Source organism: Xiphias gladius, chromosome 21 (assembly GCF_016859285.1).
Source record: "Xiphias gladius isolate SHS-SW01 ecotype Sanya breed wild chromosome 21, ASM1685928v1, whole genome shotgun sequence".
Lineage (NCBI taxonomy): Eukaryota > Metazoa > Chordata > Actinopteri > Istiophoriformes > Xiphiidae > Xiphias > Xiphias gladius.
The window spans coordinates 27,342,718-27,363,385 of NC_053420.1; the positions used below are offsets into that span (position 1 = coordinate 27,342,718).

Here is a 20,668-nt window from a genome sequence, read left to right on the forward strand (position 1 = left end):
AGTGTAGCCTTTAGGAAACTGCATTACTCCTCTGATTTGTATTATACTGTCTAACTCTCTCCTTAGCTAATGCTATCCTGGAGAGAAGGCCCTCTCTTCTGACGCCCTCTGGTGTCAGATCAGAGACACAGCTTGTCAAAGGAGAGGACTTGAAATTGGAGTGTATTGCTGAGGGATTGTAAGTGATGCCACCTTTATCAATACTTCCTTCTCTTACACTTTGAGGAATTTCACTCCAAAATCAACAGTTCAAATTTTTGAACTGACATGAATTGCAAAACAGTTTTTAAATGGCTGTAATCCATTCGCTTTCAACATTGTAGATTTTAGATTTACTGTATTAATTTTAACTAATTTTGACTCATCACATGTTTGAATGTAATTTACTGTCACGTATAGGCAATATCTAACTATTTTTAGACTCACTATGTGTCCCCTCTCTGTTAGTCCTACCCCACAGGTCGAGTGGGTGAAGATGGGTTACCAGCTTCCTTTTAAAGCAAAACTGGAGAATCATGGAAAATTGCTGATTTTACCAAGAGTTGAAAAGGAAGACAGTGGGAAGTACATGTGCAAGGCAAAGAACACATTAGGAGAAGCCGTCCATTACTTCATAGTGACAGTAGAAGGTAACTCCTACAAGAAAGTACCCATTCTACATAAAAATGCCCCTTCTGACTGATATATGATTATATATGACATAATCAGATTGTATTCATTTTCTCTTTGCTTTTTTTGTGAAATATTGGACAGTTTTAATTCTTTGGGCCTCAAACAGCTATTTAATTGAAACCGTTTATGTCTCTTAAATCTCTGCTTGAGTCATGAGTCTAAACCACTGTATTTTATAAGTCTGTGATATTTTTTGTATGTGCAATTTAATTTCTAGTAACCATAGTATTGAAACAACTTTAGTGGAGTAAAAAGTACAATATTTCCCTGAAATGCAGTGACGTAGAATTATAAAGTAACATAAAATGAAAATAATCAAATAAAGTCCATCAAAATTGGACTTCAGTACAGTAATTGAGCAACTTAACAGAGCAAAAACTGTAGTTTATGGTGTTAAAATTGAGGTCATTTATATCAGATTTTCTCATGGCTGATACTACTTAGGACAAATCACCAAAATCACAGGCTAAGATATAAGATACATGCACTTACTGTAGCTACTTTCCACCACTGATTGAGTTTAGAGTACATTGTACATGCACTGTAGCTGTATAAAAGCAAATAAAAAGAAAGGAGCTACTGTAGTCATGGGCACATCACTACGATCTTGTGGTGAAAAATAACGCCTGTAACAGACCAACCTGATGATGCTACAGCTAGGTGTGAACCACTGTCTCCTGAGTAAACCAGGAGTCATTGTGGAGGCTGCCTTTTCATCAGATACTCTGAAAAATAACTGTAATATCTCCTCCCTTGAATTGTTTATTTGGATCCCTGTTATAGTCTGTGCTGGATATTGTCCTCTGTGTCCATATGGAGGTGTGTGTATAATTACTGTACATTTTTAGAAACAGAATAATTCCAAAACAGTGTACGATAAAAACTTACACAGTGCCTATAATGTGCCAGTAATGATTCTGGTGAGACAGTAGGTAGCTGAAGTGCCTCTATTTGTCTGTCATGGGTAGACCTGTGAAGTTAGCTTCTATTGTAACAGGGCTCTTACATTGAATAACATACATTGCACAGCTGTTCCTGTGCAATGTGTGATTCTGTCCTCTCTTTGTAAATGCTCAGTGTCTTTCCTAAACCGATACTCATCAGTTTGATAACATCGTGCTGACTGTGTGTTCCTAGAGCCTCCAGAGTGGGTGGTTGAGCCTGAGAGTCAGCTTAGCATGATCGGCTCAGACGTGCTCATCAAGTGCTCCGCCAATGGGACTCCTCAACCGGCTATAACTTGGAGGGTGAACGGTGTACCTCTGCAAGGTCAGTCCCGCAAACTCACTTAACCATTTGCAACCTTTTTGTATAGTGCTAGTCCTAATAACGGGGCAATTTTGGAGTAACAAAAAGTTTTAATGTTGGTGTTTTGTTTTTCTTTCTTAATACAACAGCATTACGTAAGATATAACACGAGGAAGGAGGGTTTCAGAGTGGGTAGGAAGGTCATTGAAGCCACAGATACTAAATGGATGTAGAAGGAATCCTCTGTGAGATGCTGTTACGATAATAATGAATTAAACCAAGTCTATGGAGTATTAACTAAAACAAGAAGGTAAAAGACTTTGATTTCACTGCCATTGTCACTGTGAGCAAAGATGAAATACTCAGTTTACAATTTACAGTTTAGATAGCTAGATTTAGATATTTGCATCCAGTACAATGTTTAGTAAATGCAAATACTGCACATGCACTTTACTTAATGATCCAAACGATCCAGACAGTACAGATTGAGACCAATCAACAATTTCTACAGTATGAGTAAAGAAAAGTGAAGTCAGAACACAGTCTGCAGCATAGTAACAACTCTTAACTGGTGCCATACTGTACAGTAATGTATATGTTGGGGACATATGCAGGTTCGGGTAAACTATCAGTAAAGGGGAGAGGAGTGGACATTGGGGAGTGTGGTAAAGAGATGGAAATTTTAGCCCAAAAATGGGGAGAAACTCTGCAGTCCTGCATGATGAGGGGTGATGATTCCACAACACGGACATCGGGATGGAGATAAATCTGTCTGTGGTAAAGCAATGACAAATTTGTTAAAGCAAAGGGAGGGTCAGTCGAGCAGTAGTAGCATAAGTGTACAGAACAACAGGTAAATAAAACTGGTGTTTCATTGACTTTATGATTACAGAAGCCCCGGCAGCCAACAGGAAGATGTTTCGTGACACCATGGTTTTGCATAACGCCAAAGCGTCTGACAGTGCGGTCTATCAATGTGAGGCATCCAACAGACATGGAAACCTTCTGTCCAATGCAAACATCATGATTATGAGTAAGTACAACAGCCTTTAGCTCTGTGTGCCAGTTTTCACCAGTGCTGTTTCACCGTCATGTATTTATCAATTACATGAAAACACAATTGACAGATAGATAGAAAGTGTTTGTTTCGCAGACTGCTGACCAACGTGTCTAGCTATTGCTTATGTTGGTATATGCCCATTAAGCAGTGAGGAGCCCCAGGAAGGAGGGCTGTCAACAAGCTGCACTCCTTCATTCAGACTAGCGGCTCTCCCTGTGGAGCAACAAGCACCATTCCCTGACATTTATATGCTAACAACTTCCCCATCAATTCCATACTGATTTTAGTGCCATAAGACAAACATGTGCTGCTTTACAAGCGCAGATAAAAAAGAAAACAACAGAATGTTGCTTTCCATTGCTCTGCACAAACGTGGGGAGTTTGTTCTTGGTGGCACAGGAGTTAATAAAGCTGGACAGCCTCTGAATGCTAAGTCCCAGCTGCTGCCTTTGTAAACAATTAGGGGAGACAGACCATTTTAATGGGAGGCTTTGGCTACAACTGATAAGGTGTACTCGCTAGGCTAACTCATTATTTCATTGTTTTGTTCTTTGATTTCATTTTCACATTTACACATTTCTGACAACCTGACAGCTGAATCATTTCTTTTTGCACAAAGGAGCCCACAATTAATGCACAATTAACAAGGCAACAGTGTTGTCACCTCATTTTACTTGCGATTATTTGCCCCATCCTATCGCTGTTTTATCTGGTTTTCAAACTGCTAAACTGCAAACTTGATCTCGTCTAGTGGTTGTTGTTTTTTTTCTTTTTGGTTCCCAAAATCCCTCAAAGTAGTCACGTCATGGGCCATACCTTGTTCCATGAGTGGTGGAAAATCCACATTAGTGCATCCAATGCTTTCCTAACAAGCTTTGATTGATGACTAGATTCTGCTGCTGGTTTTTCCAGATCTGCCGCCCATGATTTTGACTAAAGAGGGGGAAGATTACTCGGCTGTAGAGGGGAAGGGGATAATGATGCACTGCAAGGTCTTCAGCTCTCCTCCCTCCACTGTCACCTGGTAAGGCTATATTTTTTCCTGTCTCCTAGACACCAGCAGAGAGCAGTAGATCTCAGCTGCTCAATGCGTACAGTCCTTCTGTAGACTGTTTTTCTGTATTGATGACCTGCTGTTTCTCTAAAACATGCCTGTCATTCAACACTAATGTTCTATTCAACAAGCTTTATTTCGTCTTTGCTGCCATAGTGTAGTGTTTATTCATTTAGACTGCTGCTGTGTCCAAATTTAATTTTACTTGAGAGAGCTTTCTTTAAGACCTTAATGGGTGTTTTTTTCTGAATGTTTTCCAGGAGCAAAGACGACTCCTCTGACTCCGTGGAGGGGCCAAGATTTACTGTTCACGACAACGGATCGCTGGAGATCTACAGTGTGGTGAAAGATGACATGGGACAGTATACATGTTTAGCTAAAAACACAGAGGGGTCATCTGCCATCGACGCCATGCTCTATGTGAAAGGTAAACAGTTTTTCATGTAGCAGTTTTTGCCATGGCTCACAATCCTAGAGATGTAACTAATACTGTCTTGGCTATGGAAGATCCCACTAGAATAGTCGTGGACCCAGAGGACCAGCAGATCTTAATAGGTACCACGGCCCAGCTCTCATGCCTAGCAGAGTACGACAAGTCCTTCACCAACGACTTTGAGCTCCTGTGGGAGAAAGATGATATGGAGATAGCCCTCAACAACACTGTGAATTCAAGGTAGGATACTAGATTTTTTTTTTTTTTTTTTTTTTTTTACAGCATTGTAGATTTAATCCCAACTGGAAAGTCCTTTTACTTTTCAGTTTCCTCAGTCAATATTGTGTCTCCATCTTTCTGTCAGCAGATACTTAGTGGAGGATGGTATTCTCCAGATTATCAATGTAAGCCACAGGGACCAGGGTTTGTACACATGTGTGGCAAGAACTCCAGTGGACCGAGACATGGCGTCAGCTCTGCTCATGGTGTTAGGTGAGCTAACATATGAACAATACTTCCGCTCCAGAGAGAATTAGATCCCTGGTGCTACATTGTTGCATGTTTGAAACATTCATACACGGATCAATATGTCAGGAAGCCAAAGCAGAGCATGAACATGCAAACAGTAGCTTTATTAGTGCAGCGCTATGTCTCACAATCACCCTTTTGAGATACCGTTGACATCTTAAAGTCTAAAAGAAATAATGGAAGCCCATGCAGCGATGCAGCTTGTTCCCCATCACCAGACTCTCGGGATAATTTGATTGAACATTTGGTTTAGGCTGCACAGGTTGATATGTCTGTGATTTTTCCAAAACCATGTTGCTGCGATGGTTTTCAGATGTCCCTGATGCACCTGACAACTTGGTACTTTCTGAACACAAGAGCAAAAGTGTGAAACTGAAATGGATCCCTGGGGACGATCACAACAGCTCAACCACAGGTAAAAGGAGTATATGTGTGTGCCGCTGTCAGTATATGTAATACATACTGATTGAGTACATCTTGCCCTGAATGGTATTAATATGACAAACACATTTTGGGCATCATTCTGCATTTAAATATATTTTTTGTGATACCATCTTGTACAATGTGAATCTATTATTGATTCATCCAAGCATGAATTACGATTAGTAACCCCCAGAGCAGGGTTTTAGGAGTTTTCTGCACAGGTGTTGGTTAGATAAGTAATCCTTTGACAAGAAACCATAGCAGTGAGGGACCGCTCTGATTGTCTTTGTATCTGTCCACAGAGTTTATTATCGGGTACGAGGAAAGCCAGTGGGAGCCAGGAAGCTGGAAGGAGCTGCTCCGAGTACCCGGAAACCACAACTCGGCCATCCTCAAACTCCACGGTCATGTCGACTATCGCTTCCGTGTGTCAGGAGTTAATGCTGTGGGGAGGGGTCCTCCCAGCGAGCCCACAGAGAGATACAAAACCCCCCCAGCAGGTCTGACGCTTCCTCCTTTTATTGTTTATTATGCTTTTTGATAAGGTCCTCCAGCCAGTTGAGCTGCCAACAATGCTGCTCCGTGAACTTTAAAACACTCAGACCTGATACATAATTGATTCCACTCTTGTTGAAAATCTGCTCTCCGATGTGCCTTTTTCACTGGAGATTTCATCCACTATGCCAACGAAATCTATATTTCTTCTTTTGTACAGCCCCTGACAAGAACCCTGAAAATATCAAAATCGAAGGTCATTTGCCACATGAAATGGATATCAACTGGGAGGTGAGGAATAGAGTTTGGTCTTTATTATCCTCTTACTGCAGATTTTGAAATGTGTGGGCAATCTTTACATAGTGAATTATTAACATCTACTACAGTTTTTGGAAATCAAAGAATTTCTCTTAAGAGAACGGAGATGTTCTCTTAGATTTCTCTTAGATGTTTTATCAATGTTTCTTAGGCAATTACCAATAGGAGTTTAAGAAACAGAAATGGCCCACTTTGATATTTCATCCTGTGGTTCAGATCTTTAGAAAAGCCATTTCCTGGGATGACTGTGAAAGAGTTTCCATTGAAAGCTGCTCCTTTTCTTTGATTAAAAAGAGAAAGGAGAGCTATGAAAAGGAAAATTTTCTTTTAATGTCTACAGTGTTATATTCAGCTTTAGTGTAGAAAGATGAATCTCTCCTTCACTTATTATCTGGTTGCCCTGTCATGGTAACGTAGCCCCTGAATCCTGGATTCATGAGCTCTCCCACTGTTAATGATTTGCTTTTTGGAAAATGGTATCTCATTCTATTTCTCACAATCTTACTTCTGTGAGGAGCTAAATCTTTTCATCTACGTTTACAAACGAAGCCCCATATCAAAGAAAAGCCTCGCTACTAGACCAGGTCAATTGTTCCATTGTTTTAATAGGTAGCGACAGTTCACTGGCCTAGCTTGTCATTTTAATCCCACAGAGGCTGTGACACTGAGCGGTGAAATACAAGACGCTTCTTATGCAACTGTGAAAATCTGTATGAAACCCTGTACACCATTTTTCTTGCTTTTGTTTTTGCTTTCTTTTGCTTCGATCATTCAGCCTTTGTTACCGATTGAGCACAATGGCCCTGGTCTGGAGTATAAGGTGAGTTACAGAAGACAGGACATGGAGGAGGACTGGAAGGAACACATGGTGAAGAGACACTCATTTGTGGTGAAGAACACTCCCACCTTTGTTCCCTATGAGATCAAGATCCAAGCCAAGAACCATCAGGGCTGGGGTCCCGAGCCCAAGATAGTGACTGGCTACTCCGGAGAGGACTGTGAGTACTTGACATAATTTTATCAGAAGAATCAAATTTTTATTTATCATTTTTATTATTATTATTATTTTATTTAAAGCTGCACTAATTCACAATTTTCATATTAACAATGGATCAAATGACTGTGTAATGCGAAAGGGGTCGGAAGGGGTCAAGAAATTTCACTAAATTCTGCAGTTCCTCTCATCTCTAAGGATGTTTTAGTGTCTGTTAACACGTTGTTTTGGTTGTGCTGTCCTCAGTTCTCCTCTCATCAGTGCAAAAGTACACACTGTACGCCACCTGTCAAGCATAAAATGGTAGACAAAGTTAGCGACTAGCTGGCGAACACGTGGAGCACTGAGCTGCCAAAGAGTCAGATATTTCCCTCAGGAGCTGGTGGAGCTTAAGACAGAGCTAAAAGGAGAATGACTAGTGGACTTAAATTCTTTAAGTGCAAAAAAAAAAAACACAACTCCAAATGAACTTTAAAGCAAGACTGTTCAACCTCTGAAAGAATAAATAACACAATTTTCCTCCTAAAATGAAAAGTTGAATTCATAAGCATAAAAAAATAACCTCACTCAGTTCAATACTGTCAAGGGGGTTTCGCTGCTACAGCCTTACCTGCTCTGGTGTGACCAGTAGCTTATGCTGACTAATGTTGGCTAATGTCAGCAAACAAGCTGTGTAATTGACATTACTGAGTGAGTTGACTGACTTAATGACTCTTCTCTACTTGTGCTATGGTTGCACTATGATATAGCATGTCCCAGGTAATCATTTAATCATCCTGTAATAATGACTTCTGATTACAGCTGTTTAGCATTTGCATGAAACTTTGCGCATAGAATCTATGGACTCTCATTATAAAAAGTTAGTAAGAATTTTGATGATCCCCAAAATGCGCAAGTTATACAGGAACAACTTACCATAGGTTGCAGTCACATAACACAGCCCAGCAGTTTCCCATGGACTACTTAGGCTCTGTGTGAAAATTTGGTGTCAGTCTGCCACTACATGGTGCTAAAATATGCTAAAAATGTTTTTCCAAACTACTCTTAGGCTGCAAGTGCGAAATGTGCATTCATCCTCCATGTACTCTCATGATCACAAGTTATTTAAGTGTTTTTACACTCCAAAAAAATGCAGAAGTTATCGAGGTAAAATTAAGGAAGCGATGTCGTATCTTTACATAGGTCTTTCCGATTAACACAAAACTCGGGCCCGTAGTTTGCCGTGCAACAAGGAGGTTCTCTGCAAAATCTGGTGCATATTGGCCACTAGGTGGTGCTTTCACACAAAGTTGAAAAATATGCAAAACACACTTTTTCGAACTCTGGTTAATTCATTTCAGTCCAATTCAATTTTATTTACACAGAACCAAATCCTGACAGAGTTTTCATACAGAGCAAGTCTAGACCGGACTCTTTATGGTTATATTTACAGAGACCCAACATTCCCCCATGAGTTAACGAGGTTAACCTCACTTTCTGGAATCCCGGACTGTAATACCCCTCAGAAACATTCCAATCTTGGTGGAATGTTTTCCATTCTCCCCGCTGCTCTCAACCTCAGACTTGAATTGTGCCCATGGGACTGAAGGTCAGACTAGCATTACCTTGATGGGCCAACAGGTGCTGATTGCGCTATGGGTTTGGACCCACGTTAGTACCTGCCTGCAGGTCTAGTTCAGCTTGTTCTGGCATTCTTCCTACCCCCGACCAACTATTATATCAGTTAGTGGAAATTTAAAAAATATAACTTTGCTCTTTAAACATAGATTTAAAGAAATTTAACAAAAGATGCACTAAAACATGCCTGTAAAACCTGTTAACAGAAACATTATAGATTTTCTCTTAATTAATTTTTGGTGAGAAAACTAGAAAGCTAGACCTGTGAATTCTTGTTTTCTTTTTGCTATTTTCAGTGGAAAGAGAGTGCAAATAGTCCTGGTGGATAAAACTAATTATATGTCTGGAGTTTACTGACATAAACTTAAATGGTTCTGGGTATCAGAAGGTAGAATTGCACAAACTTCCCACTCACCTCTTGCTTCCATTTGGAGCTGCCAAAGTGCAAAGCAGCCAGTGTTGCTTTAGGACATGGGATTTTATGGAGAAAGATATGGTTTGATTAAAAGATTTTCTTCCCCCTCTGCTTAACTCTGGCATTTTCAGCTGCAGTATTCAGGTGGACTTTGTGAAATGATTTATTTATAAGCTTTGTAATTTTGAAATGTTGAAGACTTTGAGTTTGACTTAGACTTTGAGTTTCAAGGTTGTGTGCTGTAGCAGTTACAGTTTCTCAAGAGATGCAGTCTTCACAGAGGTTTACTGTATTTCCTGTGTTTAGCTTTCTTCTGGACTTGCCTCCAGGAGGTCACCTCAGGTCATGACACTTCTCACTGTTGTGTCTTTGCTAAAATGTGGTATTAGAAATTGCAGTATTTACCCCCTTTAGGTCAATGGTTTTATCATTTATGTTAGCTATTTTGACTGTAGGCAGTCCTTTATTGATTGATTGATTGATTGATTGTTTGATTGAGCAGTCCCCAGTAGGTGTTTCCTGTAAGTAGGCAATCTCTAAACGTAGCTAGTTGTTTCGTATTTTTAATGTTTTTTGTCTTTCGTTCATTTGTTCACTGCTGGTGTTGCTTTAATATTAAACACTCTGAGTTGCCTCACTACTCTGTTTTTCCTTGACTTACTTGCAGATTGCTGTAGAATCTAATGTGTGTTTCCCTTTGCAGTTCCCTCTGCTGCTCCTGATGATGTACATGTGGAGGTGATGAACAGCTCAGTGGTCAAGGTTACCTGGACGCATGTACACAAGGACAAGCTACATGGACATCTGGGAGGCTACAGGGTAATACCTCAAAAACAGACCTTTGCTCTTAGACACAGTTTAAAAGGAATGGCCCTGACCTTGCTCTAACATTTGCTTCTCTCACCCCACTCTGTCTCCTTTACTTGGCCAGCTTGATGTTTTCCTGCTTACACCACAACTAAAAAAAACAAAACAAACAAGAAAAACATCAGTACCTTATTCAACATCCTCTCACACATACGTATGATGTGCAAAGTTTGATATCTCTGCTGAGGACGGCTCTGTGTGTCTCTCTCACGATGCAGATAAACTGGTGGCGTCTGCGCAGTCTGGTGGACTCCAAGAAAAGCCACGGAAACAAACACGCACTGACGTTCCCCGGGGACTGGAACCACGCCACGATATCAGGACTCATGCCGTTCTCCGAGTACAGCCTCATTGTTATGACCTTCAACGGGCGGGGCAATGGTCCTGGCAGCCATCCCGTCAACTTCAAAACCCCCGAGGGAGGTAGGATTGTTGAAAAACAGCATGAAGTGTATTGATTCACAACTACCGAAGAGAAAATCTAATAATAGCCAAGGAAACTAGGTTGAAGAATTCCACTACTTATTATATGTATTGCCTTCTTTGCCCCCACAGTGCCTGAGAAAAATCCTGTTTTCAGGGTCACAGATGTGCAGAAGCACACTGTCTCTCTGGTCTGGGCCCCGCCAATTGAGCCTAATGGGATTCTCACCGGCTACCTCCTCGAGCATCAGCTCAGTATGTATCCCTACGTCTCATGCTTATACATAACTAACTCGGATATGATGGTGATGCCCCTGTCTTGCTACAAAGAGATATCGTTTTTTCCCTTGTGTTTAATAGTGTTTACATCCCTCCGTTTCTTTCCAGCTTGTACCCTCATAAGAAAAAAGACACTGAGTATACAAAAAACACAGGCTGTATATTTCAAACTGGCAACACTGACTGCACATTAGAAAACCTGAATAGCCTCACTGTTTTAAACGCACAGCCTCTCCCTCCATATAATACACAGTTTTGATACAGACAAGTATGTGCAGTACTTCTGGAGTGTATCGGTAAAAGAACGGAGGTTTATCTTAGGCTCGCTGGTGTTTGTCTAACCCATGGTCCTCAGCGCGGAAGGGAAAATCATTGCGCTACTAATAGGGGCTGGGTCATGGTGAGGTCAGATTATGTGTATAGGAAACATGTCAGGGGGATGTCTGCTGGCCTGTGTGTCAAAGTCGTGGCTCAGCTAGTGCTGACCAAGGCCACTGTGTCACATGCTGTTAAGGTCCAGTCCTACTGACCCCATACTGTCCGCAGGGGACATCTTCACCATAGATCCCAGTCACAGGGGATCCCATCACTGAACACATTCCACGTGTGCACGCACTTTGCTGTCCTTAAACAAAAGTCATAACGAAGCTAATGACTAACTTCCAACAACGTCTTAGTGCCACATTTCACGGCTAATTGAGTTTGATTTGGCCGTTGCACACGAGGGCCAAGTGTCATACAGTATTTCAGAAGAGGACGTTTTCATTGTGCCACAGCAATAAAGCTGATGGAGTCTTTGAGGTGTGACTTTTTTTGAAGTCCCCTTGAAGGAAGTCATGTGCGAAATGTTGAGGAGTATCAGTGTATCATCAGTGACACAAGTTGAATCTCAGGCTGCAGCACAGCTGTTTGAGGGCTACACCCATCTTCATAGCAGCCTTTAATAACTTCACATTTCACAGGTTTCACTGTTGTAACTTTGTTTAACACCTTGAGCATGGGGTAACACCACAGTGTTGAAACAAATTTAACTAAACTACTTTGAAATGGCACATTGTCTGTGTGAAACCTTTGATCATTGTGTCAAGTTGTCACTGAAGAAGATCTGAAGAAGAGTGAATTGTATAATAATATAAGCAGTTCACTGAACTTATACAGGCATTTTTTGTCAAATCACAAAATAAATTTCTGAATGTAGAGGCTGAATGTACTCTAAAGCTCCCCTTACCATCGAGTGGGTGGCAAAGCTGCTCTCCCTTAAAAGCCTGGGGCAGAGCAGGCCAGTACATACTAAACAACTACTAGCCTGCCTCCCAGCAAGCTAGCCATAGCACTTGACAAAGCACAGATAAGTGTGTCTCAAAAGTGAAAATGAGGGCTCACACTGTCCATTTCCTCATTTCAAAATATTTTTCATATTTGATTAGAGCACTTTACTGTTATAAGGGTTATGTGTTGCAAGGAAATTAGAGTTTTCACTTACACTACAAGCGTATTTTAAAATTGAACACTAAAGATTCGATATGCGGATTCTTTCACTTTATATGCCATTGTATAGGCAGATCGATCTTTCTGAACACTGAAGACCATTTTACTGTAAATTAGAGTTACTGTGGAGTAACTTACCACAAGTGGACGAAGTGAAGTTTGCACTACACTGATCTGAAAATTCTACATGAGTGGGAGTTCAGAATGACCTTGTCTGCAATCCATTCTGTTTTTCTTCCCATTTGGGCTAAACTCTCACTAGCTGTTGGGTCATTCTCAGATTTCAGTATTGGTGAGTCTTGGTCTGTTTCACACTACACAAGGCCAACCATATTTGGCCCAGCAGGCTGAAGAATGTTTTGAAATATTGTTGTCTGAAGTCAGCCATTATGTGCATCAGTTGTCAGGCCTGAGTGTTTCTGGATAAGTGAGAAGGTATCCATCTACAGGGTAGAAACATAGTGTTTGTGGCCTCTTCTCTGTACCAGCCTGAATTGCATTTTTTATCCCTAGAAACAAAACAAAAAATTGCAATGTCTGATAACAGTTCGTGGCATCCAGGCAAAAAGACCAATAACAAACAGACCAACACGTTCTTGTCATTGTTTGCTACCATAGAGTCGTAGCATCTCTTTCACAGCAAAGGTCACCTCAACACCTGCTGTGTTTGTTTTTGTTACAAAGAACATACATGCCACCCCCCTACCTACTGGCTTGCTTTACGTAGTGAAAAATGATATCCCATCACAATTAAGACGGGGTGCAGACAGCAACAACACAAAGATATTCTAGATGTAAACGTGCAGGACATAATCTGTTTGTTTGTTAAATGCAAATAACATTTTAAAAGGGTATTTATGCAAAAGAAGAGGGGGGGGCAATAATATTAGGATAAACCAGATGAACCAAGAATTTACCATAAAATCGTAATTTGGGTATCTCTAAAATGATGACAAAATACTGGGAAAAGTAATGTAGTTTTGGAATCCATTAGTCCAAACTGATGTTTAGAGCTGGAATACTTTTAAGTCCCGTCATATTATAATATCATAAGCAATAAAGCAGCAGCACTTTTTGAGTAATTTCAGCTGAGGTAATGGCTAACGGCAATAGTAAAATAGAGCAGTTAATGGTTCACCTATTTTAACTGTAAACACTATAAAATCTAGTCACAGTTATGCATTAAGGTAAGATGATCAAATCATTTTCTATGTCCAGGGGGTTTTGGGTGTAGAAGTCGTGTTACCTCGTAATTCGGCAGCGGAGTGTGCGAAGGTAGATCATACTTTTTTTTTTTTTTTTTTTTTTGTCAGGGTCAAGTGATCAGAAATACTTGCGTATCTCCAGAAAAAGGAAAATCACTTTTGCAATGTAGAACAGAAAAAGGGACCAGGATCAGCCGATAACTTGCTAACTAAAAAAAGTGGATTTAGTGTCAAGTTACTCATTGAGTGAGATGAAAATGTAGGAGAAAGTTACCTTACTATGATGTTTGTACAGGATATGAGGAGTGTAAAATAAAACAGTACCAGTGGTGACAATAAAGTATCATCAGGGCAAAAAATGGAAAAATTGTAAGATAGCTCACTCATTACAGTCAAAGTACAGGGTATACAGAGTGTAAAATGTTCCATCTTTTCCTTCTTGTTGTTTTAAATTTGTTAACCCGTTACTCTACTGTTGGGTTCGCAGTATGATGACATAGCCCAACTGTAATCTAAATCATGACGCTTTTTTATGATTTTTTTCATTCAGTCAACGACACAGAGGAGATGGGGCCACTGCAGAAAGTAGACATCAGCAACCCTGACACCACCAAGTGGCTCCTGCGCGACTTGGAGCCCATGAGCAAATACAAGTTCTACCTGCGCTCCTGCACAACAGTGGGCTGCGGGCCTGTTGTCAGCGAGGAGTGCACCACCACCCTGGAAACAAGTGAGTGATGGATGGTCCAGAAAGCAACAGACTAGGTGGTGTATTTCTGGTTAGGCTTGCAGGTGTGTGAATGTGTAGGTGGGCATGTTGCTTTCTGGGGTAGACAATGAGAACACTGATGAGCTCTGAGGTACTGAATTGGCTCGGCAGAATTCAGGCTAAGCGAACTAGGTGACAAAGCCATTTCACTATTTCAAAATGGCATTGAACTAGCAGAGTATGATATATGCCTGGGCAGCCAAGCTTTTCATATCTCCATGTAAGTAATTTTTGTGGATAAACAATTTCATATGGGTGTAGCTGAGGTTTTCATTTGTCACTGTCATGAGAGAGCAAGTGCTTATTGATTGGACGGACAGCGTGAGCTATGAAACAATCATCGAAGAAAGAAAATAGCTTTTAGCAGGAGGGAAACTAAAGGTTTTCATATTGAATAGAGTAATCATGAAAGAGTTGGTGGATAAGTAATCATAATGAGCTGGTTTGTAGCATGTAATCTTTTCTTCATATCACAACATATCATTTGTTGAGGACTGCACGCTATACTTCAGCTGGCTCCAACTCAAGCCAAGCTTCTGCGAGATTGTGGGTGTGGTATGAATGATTGGATGGGAAATGAAACAGGAAACTGTACAGAGATTCACCTGAGTGTGAGTAAATGGTACAAATAATGGGACAAATACTATCAGCATAAATAATTGGTTGGCAGCCCAAAGAAATTTAGTTTGTCATTCAAGTTGTGTTATGCAAAAACAAAATGCTCAACATAATGTGGAAACACACTGTCGGTGCTAAAAATGCAAGCGATTACTTAGTGCTTGGAAGAATGACAGAAAGAAACTCCATTGGCTCTTATGGCTTGTTTATTTGCATGCCGAAAAGCCAGCAAAATGATTACAGGGCGAGGGACTCATTTTTTATGTACTGAATTGTAATTGTGTAGAGCTCTTACGTGTGTGTGTGTGAGAGACTCTTACGATTTGAGTGTTAAAGTTTTTCGTGCTAACTCGATTATCAGCCGTAACTGTACTATTACCATCACTCTCACGCCACTAAAAAGTGCATTTCTTTCATCATTACCTTTGATCATACAGTGTGTATTGTAAATGTGTGATCGTGTTAACATCTGCTTAGCAATGCAATGTTTGTCCCCTCTGTCTTTTTCTTTCTCTTTTCGCTTTTTTTTTTCCTGCAGCTTCCACTTTGGCTTCCACTGTTGGCCTCAGTATGTAGATCTGTGTTTATGTAGAAACTGTGGCATGTCACACCTACACATATACTCTCAAACTGCTCTGGAAATCCTTTTTGGAGATGTATATTTCTAAATTTGTATGTTGGTATGACATGTTTAACAGTCATAATAGTATTCTAGGTAGTACGTGCATGATTAGATTTAGAAATGTGGACAGGTGTGGATTCTATGAGCCTGAATAAATCATCAGGTTTTGAGTCTCAAACAGTTGAACACATTTTATTTTCCCTGAATAGAATTAAAAAGTGCTAAACACTCTGCTCCTCTGCAGATAATTGACCTTGTCAGCTGTTTGCCCTTGCCATCAGCAGAGAGCACTCTGATGCCTCCTTTCATTAGAAAAATGTCAACTTCTTCTTAGATAAAGTTTGTGGCTTCCTCTCTAATGGTAATGAGTAACCTAATTATAAATTCATATTAATCTTGGCTCATTAGTGACTGTAAACGAATATTGACTTTTATCCTAGCAACAGCAGTCTCAGTGCAACATGTCTACCTCAAGCTAAGGAAATAAATGATGCTTCAAGAGCCGAACTCGGGTAGATCAGACACACCACACATCCATCGTTCTTCCTTTTAATGATACTCAAAAAGAAAATAAAAGTCATTTTTAAAAGGCAACATCAAGCCAAATTAATAATCCCAACATCTCGCCTTGCGTATTAACAAATTTAAAATGTAATTTTTAGGGTTCAAGAAACAAAGGGGCAGAGCTCTATTGTTTTTGTCTCGGTTTATTTATTTATTTTTTCTGATGAATCAGCTCAAATTGCTGTGAGCTGGAATAAGCTAGAAACATAAAACTTGGCCCAGTAACTGGAAATGATGTGCAAGTGCTTCCCAAGAAATATATGCCCAAATGGCCAGATGGTGGCGGTGTAATTAGGGCCCCAAAACGCAATTTTGGAAAGACCACGCCTCTCGCACTGTAAGTCCGATTGACTTGAAATTGGCAACACAAGTCCAGCTAAGTGTTTTCTACAAAAAAGCCTCTTGGACCATAAAAGTCCTGCCATGGTGGATTTTCCACCATTTAGAATTTTTTGAAAAACACATTTTTGAACACCTCCTAAACTGTGAATCCGATTGCTACCAAATTGTCTGCAGATCATCATTGGACCAAGCTTATCAAAAGTTGAAGAAACCTTGTTGATATCTTATTTATTTATTGATATTGACCAATAAACTTCACAAGGGGTTGGGGCTGAAAAATGGCCATTTCTCATGAACAATTTATCCAGTCATCATAAATCTGGGTACATATACTACATATACTACCAAAGCATTCTGAGCCTGACACTTAGGGGGTGCCACAAATACCAAAAATGTGTAGCTCAAAGAAAAGTGGACAGAATTTCACTCTGGGGGCAAGTTTCAACCAAAATCTGAAGTGCCATATGGATTGGTGGAAGTGGGCGTGGCCTATCATATATTCAATCATAACTCAAGATGTCTGAGTAATCCTGATTAAACTCAGCTGAAGTGGCTTTCCTCGGCTTTATATAGCCTGAAACCTGCTCGTTGCTGCTCACGGCTTTAATTTTGGCCGGTTGAGCTGGTTCCGTCTGTTGAGTGCGAAAGGGCCTGAACCTTGGAATCGCTGCCTGTAGCAATATTTTTTTCGATTATGTTTCACTGTAGACATGTAGTTACTAATTTTAGAGTTTAGCTGAAACCAGCATGCGTGCTAACAGTAGAATGCAGTGCCCTGGGCTCTGTCCCAATTGATAACCACAAGGTCTGTCTTTCTTTTCAGGCAAGTCAGCTTCCCCCTCACCTCCAAGCACTCCAAAGTCCCCTGTGACCAAACCCACTCGCTCCACCATAGGTAGAGCTGCAGCACATTCTGACACAACAAGCATCCAACCACAGAGACAAACAAAAGCTGTGAAATAAATGTGAAAAAACAGAAACCAAATAGATGTTTATGTGTTATCCAAACATTTTTGCAGTGACATGATAGCCCCTGGACTCCCTGGCTGTTAGCTCAAAGTAACTTGATATCACAAAAACAAAGATGCAAAATAACGTGATATTGTGCAGGCTAATTAGCTACTTCAGGTATTTTTATTTGATAGTTTAAGTCGTTTCCAGTGGCAGCAATAGCTGAAATCTAAGGTAACAGCTCCATTTTATTGTTCGTCATAAGACAAGTACATGCTGATGTAAAAGCTGGTTTTAATTTCTCTGCTATACCACAGGGAAATCTAGGATACTAGATCTATATCCTGATCCAACAGTGTAGCTGTAGAGTGCATTGGTTTGAATAGGACAAATATGTCTCATTGTCAGTGATTGATTTGTTGGGCCCCAGTCCTTCTTTGCACGGCAGTGTATTGAACCAACAGCCACCTGACATTTCCATGTAATCTTCAACCGGGTAAACAGCAACACAGCTCCTGGACATGAAGCTGTCCGGGGCAGCATCTGAGCTGAGAGAAAAGAGTGAGGAGAAATGTTCTCCTGGGTCATGCCGGGGAGGTGAGAGCTCATACCGGGAGGGGGATATTTACAGGACACTGAGATAAGTGGATAAGTGGAAGCTGTTGAGAGTACCCATATCAGAATATTTTCTGGCCTCTCCTTATAAAAAGCCTCCTGGCTTTGAAGGGGCGTCCTCCAGGTCATCAACTCCCTGCTGGGTGAGCAGCTGCTTTCTGCAGCATTTAATAGCAACCTGAGGAGTGCAGTGACGAAACACGGCAGACAGCCTTGAAATATTTTTAGTTCAGGGGCCTGTGTCGGTTGAAATCATCACACAGTTCTAATAATTGGAATTACCATAGTTGCAGACTAATCCATCAACATTAGTCAGAGTGTCATTTGCAGTGGTTGGGATGGGCAGCACAGACGCAGGTGTCCTTGTGTGCTGAATTATCACTTGAGCAAATAATGCACCTGAGCTGGAGACACAGCAGAAGATTTGCATGTTTGCCATGGGGAAATGAAGTGGATTGTGCTTTGTTGAATAGCTTAGACAGCTGCTGTCAGATCATACTTTTCCCATACTAATGATGCACATCATTCACTACATTATTAGATTTTTTTCTTCTGTCGAGTACCAAAAGGCTAGGTTTAATGTCTGAGTCGGCTGAAGCTTTAAATTGCTTTCAAAGCAAATAACATAAAACATTAAAGACCATTAATAATCGGGTACCTGGAGAAACACAACAAGGACTATAGCTATCATTGAGGACACTGAGTTCATGTCTTCTTTGTTGTTTCTTGGATTTAAATAATGCATAGTGGGTTCCAAAGAGTTGTTCGGATTTTAAAAATTACAGCTGAAACAATTATTCAACTTATTCTATTGACAGAAACTATTTTGATATTTGATTAATTGTTTGTTCATCTTCTAATAATTAGTCATTTACCAAGGAAAAATGCCAAACATTCTCTGGCTCCAGTTTCTCAAATGTGTGGGTTGTTGTTTTTCTCTATTTTTGTAGTCACTGTAAATAAAATGTAATTTGGTTTTGGGCAAAATTAGAAATTTTCAGACATGGCCTTTGGGCCAGGGAACAATTGATGGGAATTTTTCACTATTTACTGACATTTTACAGACTAAATGATTAATCAGTTAATCAAAAAAAAAACCTATAGATTATTTGACAAAGAAAATAATTATTATTTGCAGCCCTGCTTAACATCACCTGTTTTTAGGCAAAAATATTTAACTAAACAAAATATAATAAAGATATTTGGTCATTCCCAGCAGGAATTATAGCGTGTCAATGTGGAGAAAGCATTTATATCACCAAGCAGGGAGATAAAAATTTCAGGAAATATAATTTAACAGTAAAATTCACAAATAAAATGAGAAAAAAAAAAAGAAAATCAGAATGTTTAATTAGGTTTTTTTGGGCAAGTACAAATTTTGTGGGCTATTTCTAAATCCTGGCTACAGAATAAAGTATCTACTATTTCTTAACCAGTGTTGAACAGTGTGGTGTGTAAAATATCTTTCTGTAATATAACTGTATAGTTATATAATATGCAAAAATTATCACGTAGATTCGATTGTAAACCCTTCTTTCGGATCTCAGTAGATGTTCATTAAGCTTTCCAGGCTCCACCTGTGATTCCATTTCCATCTCCACATTACTCTTGTCATGTGTGCTGTTGAAAGATTCACCCGATGTCCCACCCTGTCAAACGTAATTGATGCGCCCTTTCAATAGTGTTAGGTAACAGAAGAGCCCCTTTGGCTCTTTCCTAGAAGGTGAAGAGCAACATCCTTCATCACATAATGACAACACTCTTAACCATGCCATGATGGCTTTGACCTGCTTTGTCCTTTACTAATCCTCCCTCACTATTTCTCTCCTTTTCTCATCTTCTCTCATATCTCCATCAGTCCCGCCCCTGTTGAATGTTAGCTCAGCTGTTGGTGACAACTTTGCAAATATCAGCTGGATGTTTGGAGGAGAGCACACAGAGTTTTATATTGCATATAAGAACAACCGTAAGCTCATATTACCTATTTTTCCTGTTAGTTTCTGGCTGTTGTTCGAGTGATTGAAGTAGATTCTGTAGGTGAAACGGCTACTAAAGTTTGCTGTGTTGTGTCTGAAATGGTCTTTCTCGTCTTTTCATTCATATCTGCACTAGATTACACTAGTTTTGTGTCCTCGTGAGTACTAATCCACCCTGATCATTCACCCTCTGCACAGGTGAGGGTCACTGGAAGATTTCAGAGGCCTTAAACACCTCTAAGACTTTCCACATCATTGACGGGCTTGAACCTGGGACTGAGTACACTGTTCGCCTTATTCCTAACAGCCGGGTTGAGAATTCTAGTATATTTGAAGATGTTATCACGACCAGGTCCACAGGTGAGGAGGGAAACCAAAAAAAAAAAAAAAAAGCTCAAATTCAAACAAAAAAAGAAAACCAACAGAACTAATTGACCTCTCACTGCAGGCGTACCAGCGCGTCCTTGAACACTGACTCCAGCCGTGTTGCTTTGTGGTGTCACTAGGATTTTGTCACTCGCTGAGAGGAATTACATTTGTACAGCGTTCCTTACTTGATTAATTAGACAAGCCGGATTAGCTGTTTAATATTAATATTGGGCCGTTTCCATCAACGGTGCGCCCTGACACCTTCTGCCTTTGCATCAGATAGGCTTTGTCGATGCAAACATTCAATCAAGTGTCCTGATGAA

At 40.2% G+C, this 20,668-nt stretch overlaps 1 protein-coding gene across 5 annotated transcripts in view; it reads left to right on the plus strand.

Annotated features, from left to right (window-relative positions):
- The window catches only part of chl1b (cell adhesion molecule L1-like b), a 63,058-nt gene that overhangs the window by 38,261 nt on the left and 4,129 nt on the right, over window positions 1-20,668 (plus strand). For 2 of the 5 annotated variants that reach the window (XM_040115825.1, XM_040115824.1), the window contains 17 exons: window positions 67-178; window positions 448-629; window positions 1,810-1,941; window positions 2,813-2,953; window positions 3,893-4,004; window positions 4,295-4,461; window positions 4,542-4,707; window positions 4,832-4,959; window positions 5,309-5,410; window positions 5,721-5,918; window positions 6,134-6,204; window positions 7,007-7,229; window positions 9,961-10,076; window positions 10,343-10,547; window positions 10,680-10,802; window positions 14,070-14,249; window positions 20,175-20,336. In XM_040115825.1, the coding sequence (XP_039971759.1) occupies window positions 67-178; window positions 448-629; window positions 1,810-1,941; window positions 2,813-2,953; window positions 3,893-4,004; window positions 4,295-4,461; window positions 4,542-4,707; window positions 4,832-4,959; window positions 5,309-5,410; window positions 5,721-5,918; window positions 6,134-6,204; window positions 7,007-7,229; window positions 9,961-10,076; window positions 10,343-10,547; window positions 10,680-10,802; window positions 14,070-14,249; window positions 20,175-20,336 (2,520 nt within the window). The remainder of the gene's footprint in view (window positions 1-66; window positions 179-447; window positions 630-1,809; window positions 1,942-2,812; window positions 2,954-3,892; window positions 4,005-4,294; window positions 4,462-4,541; window positions 4,708-4,831; window positions 4,960-5,308; window positions 5,411-5,720; window positions 5,919-6,133; window positions 6,205-7,006; window positions 7,230-9,960; window positions 10,077-10,342; window positions 10,548-10,679; window positions 10,803-14,069; window positions 14,250-20,174; window positions 20,337-20,668) is intronic. The other 3 variants (XM_040115826.1, XM_040115827.1, XM_040115828.1) reach the window with 3 other exon arrangements.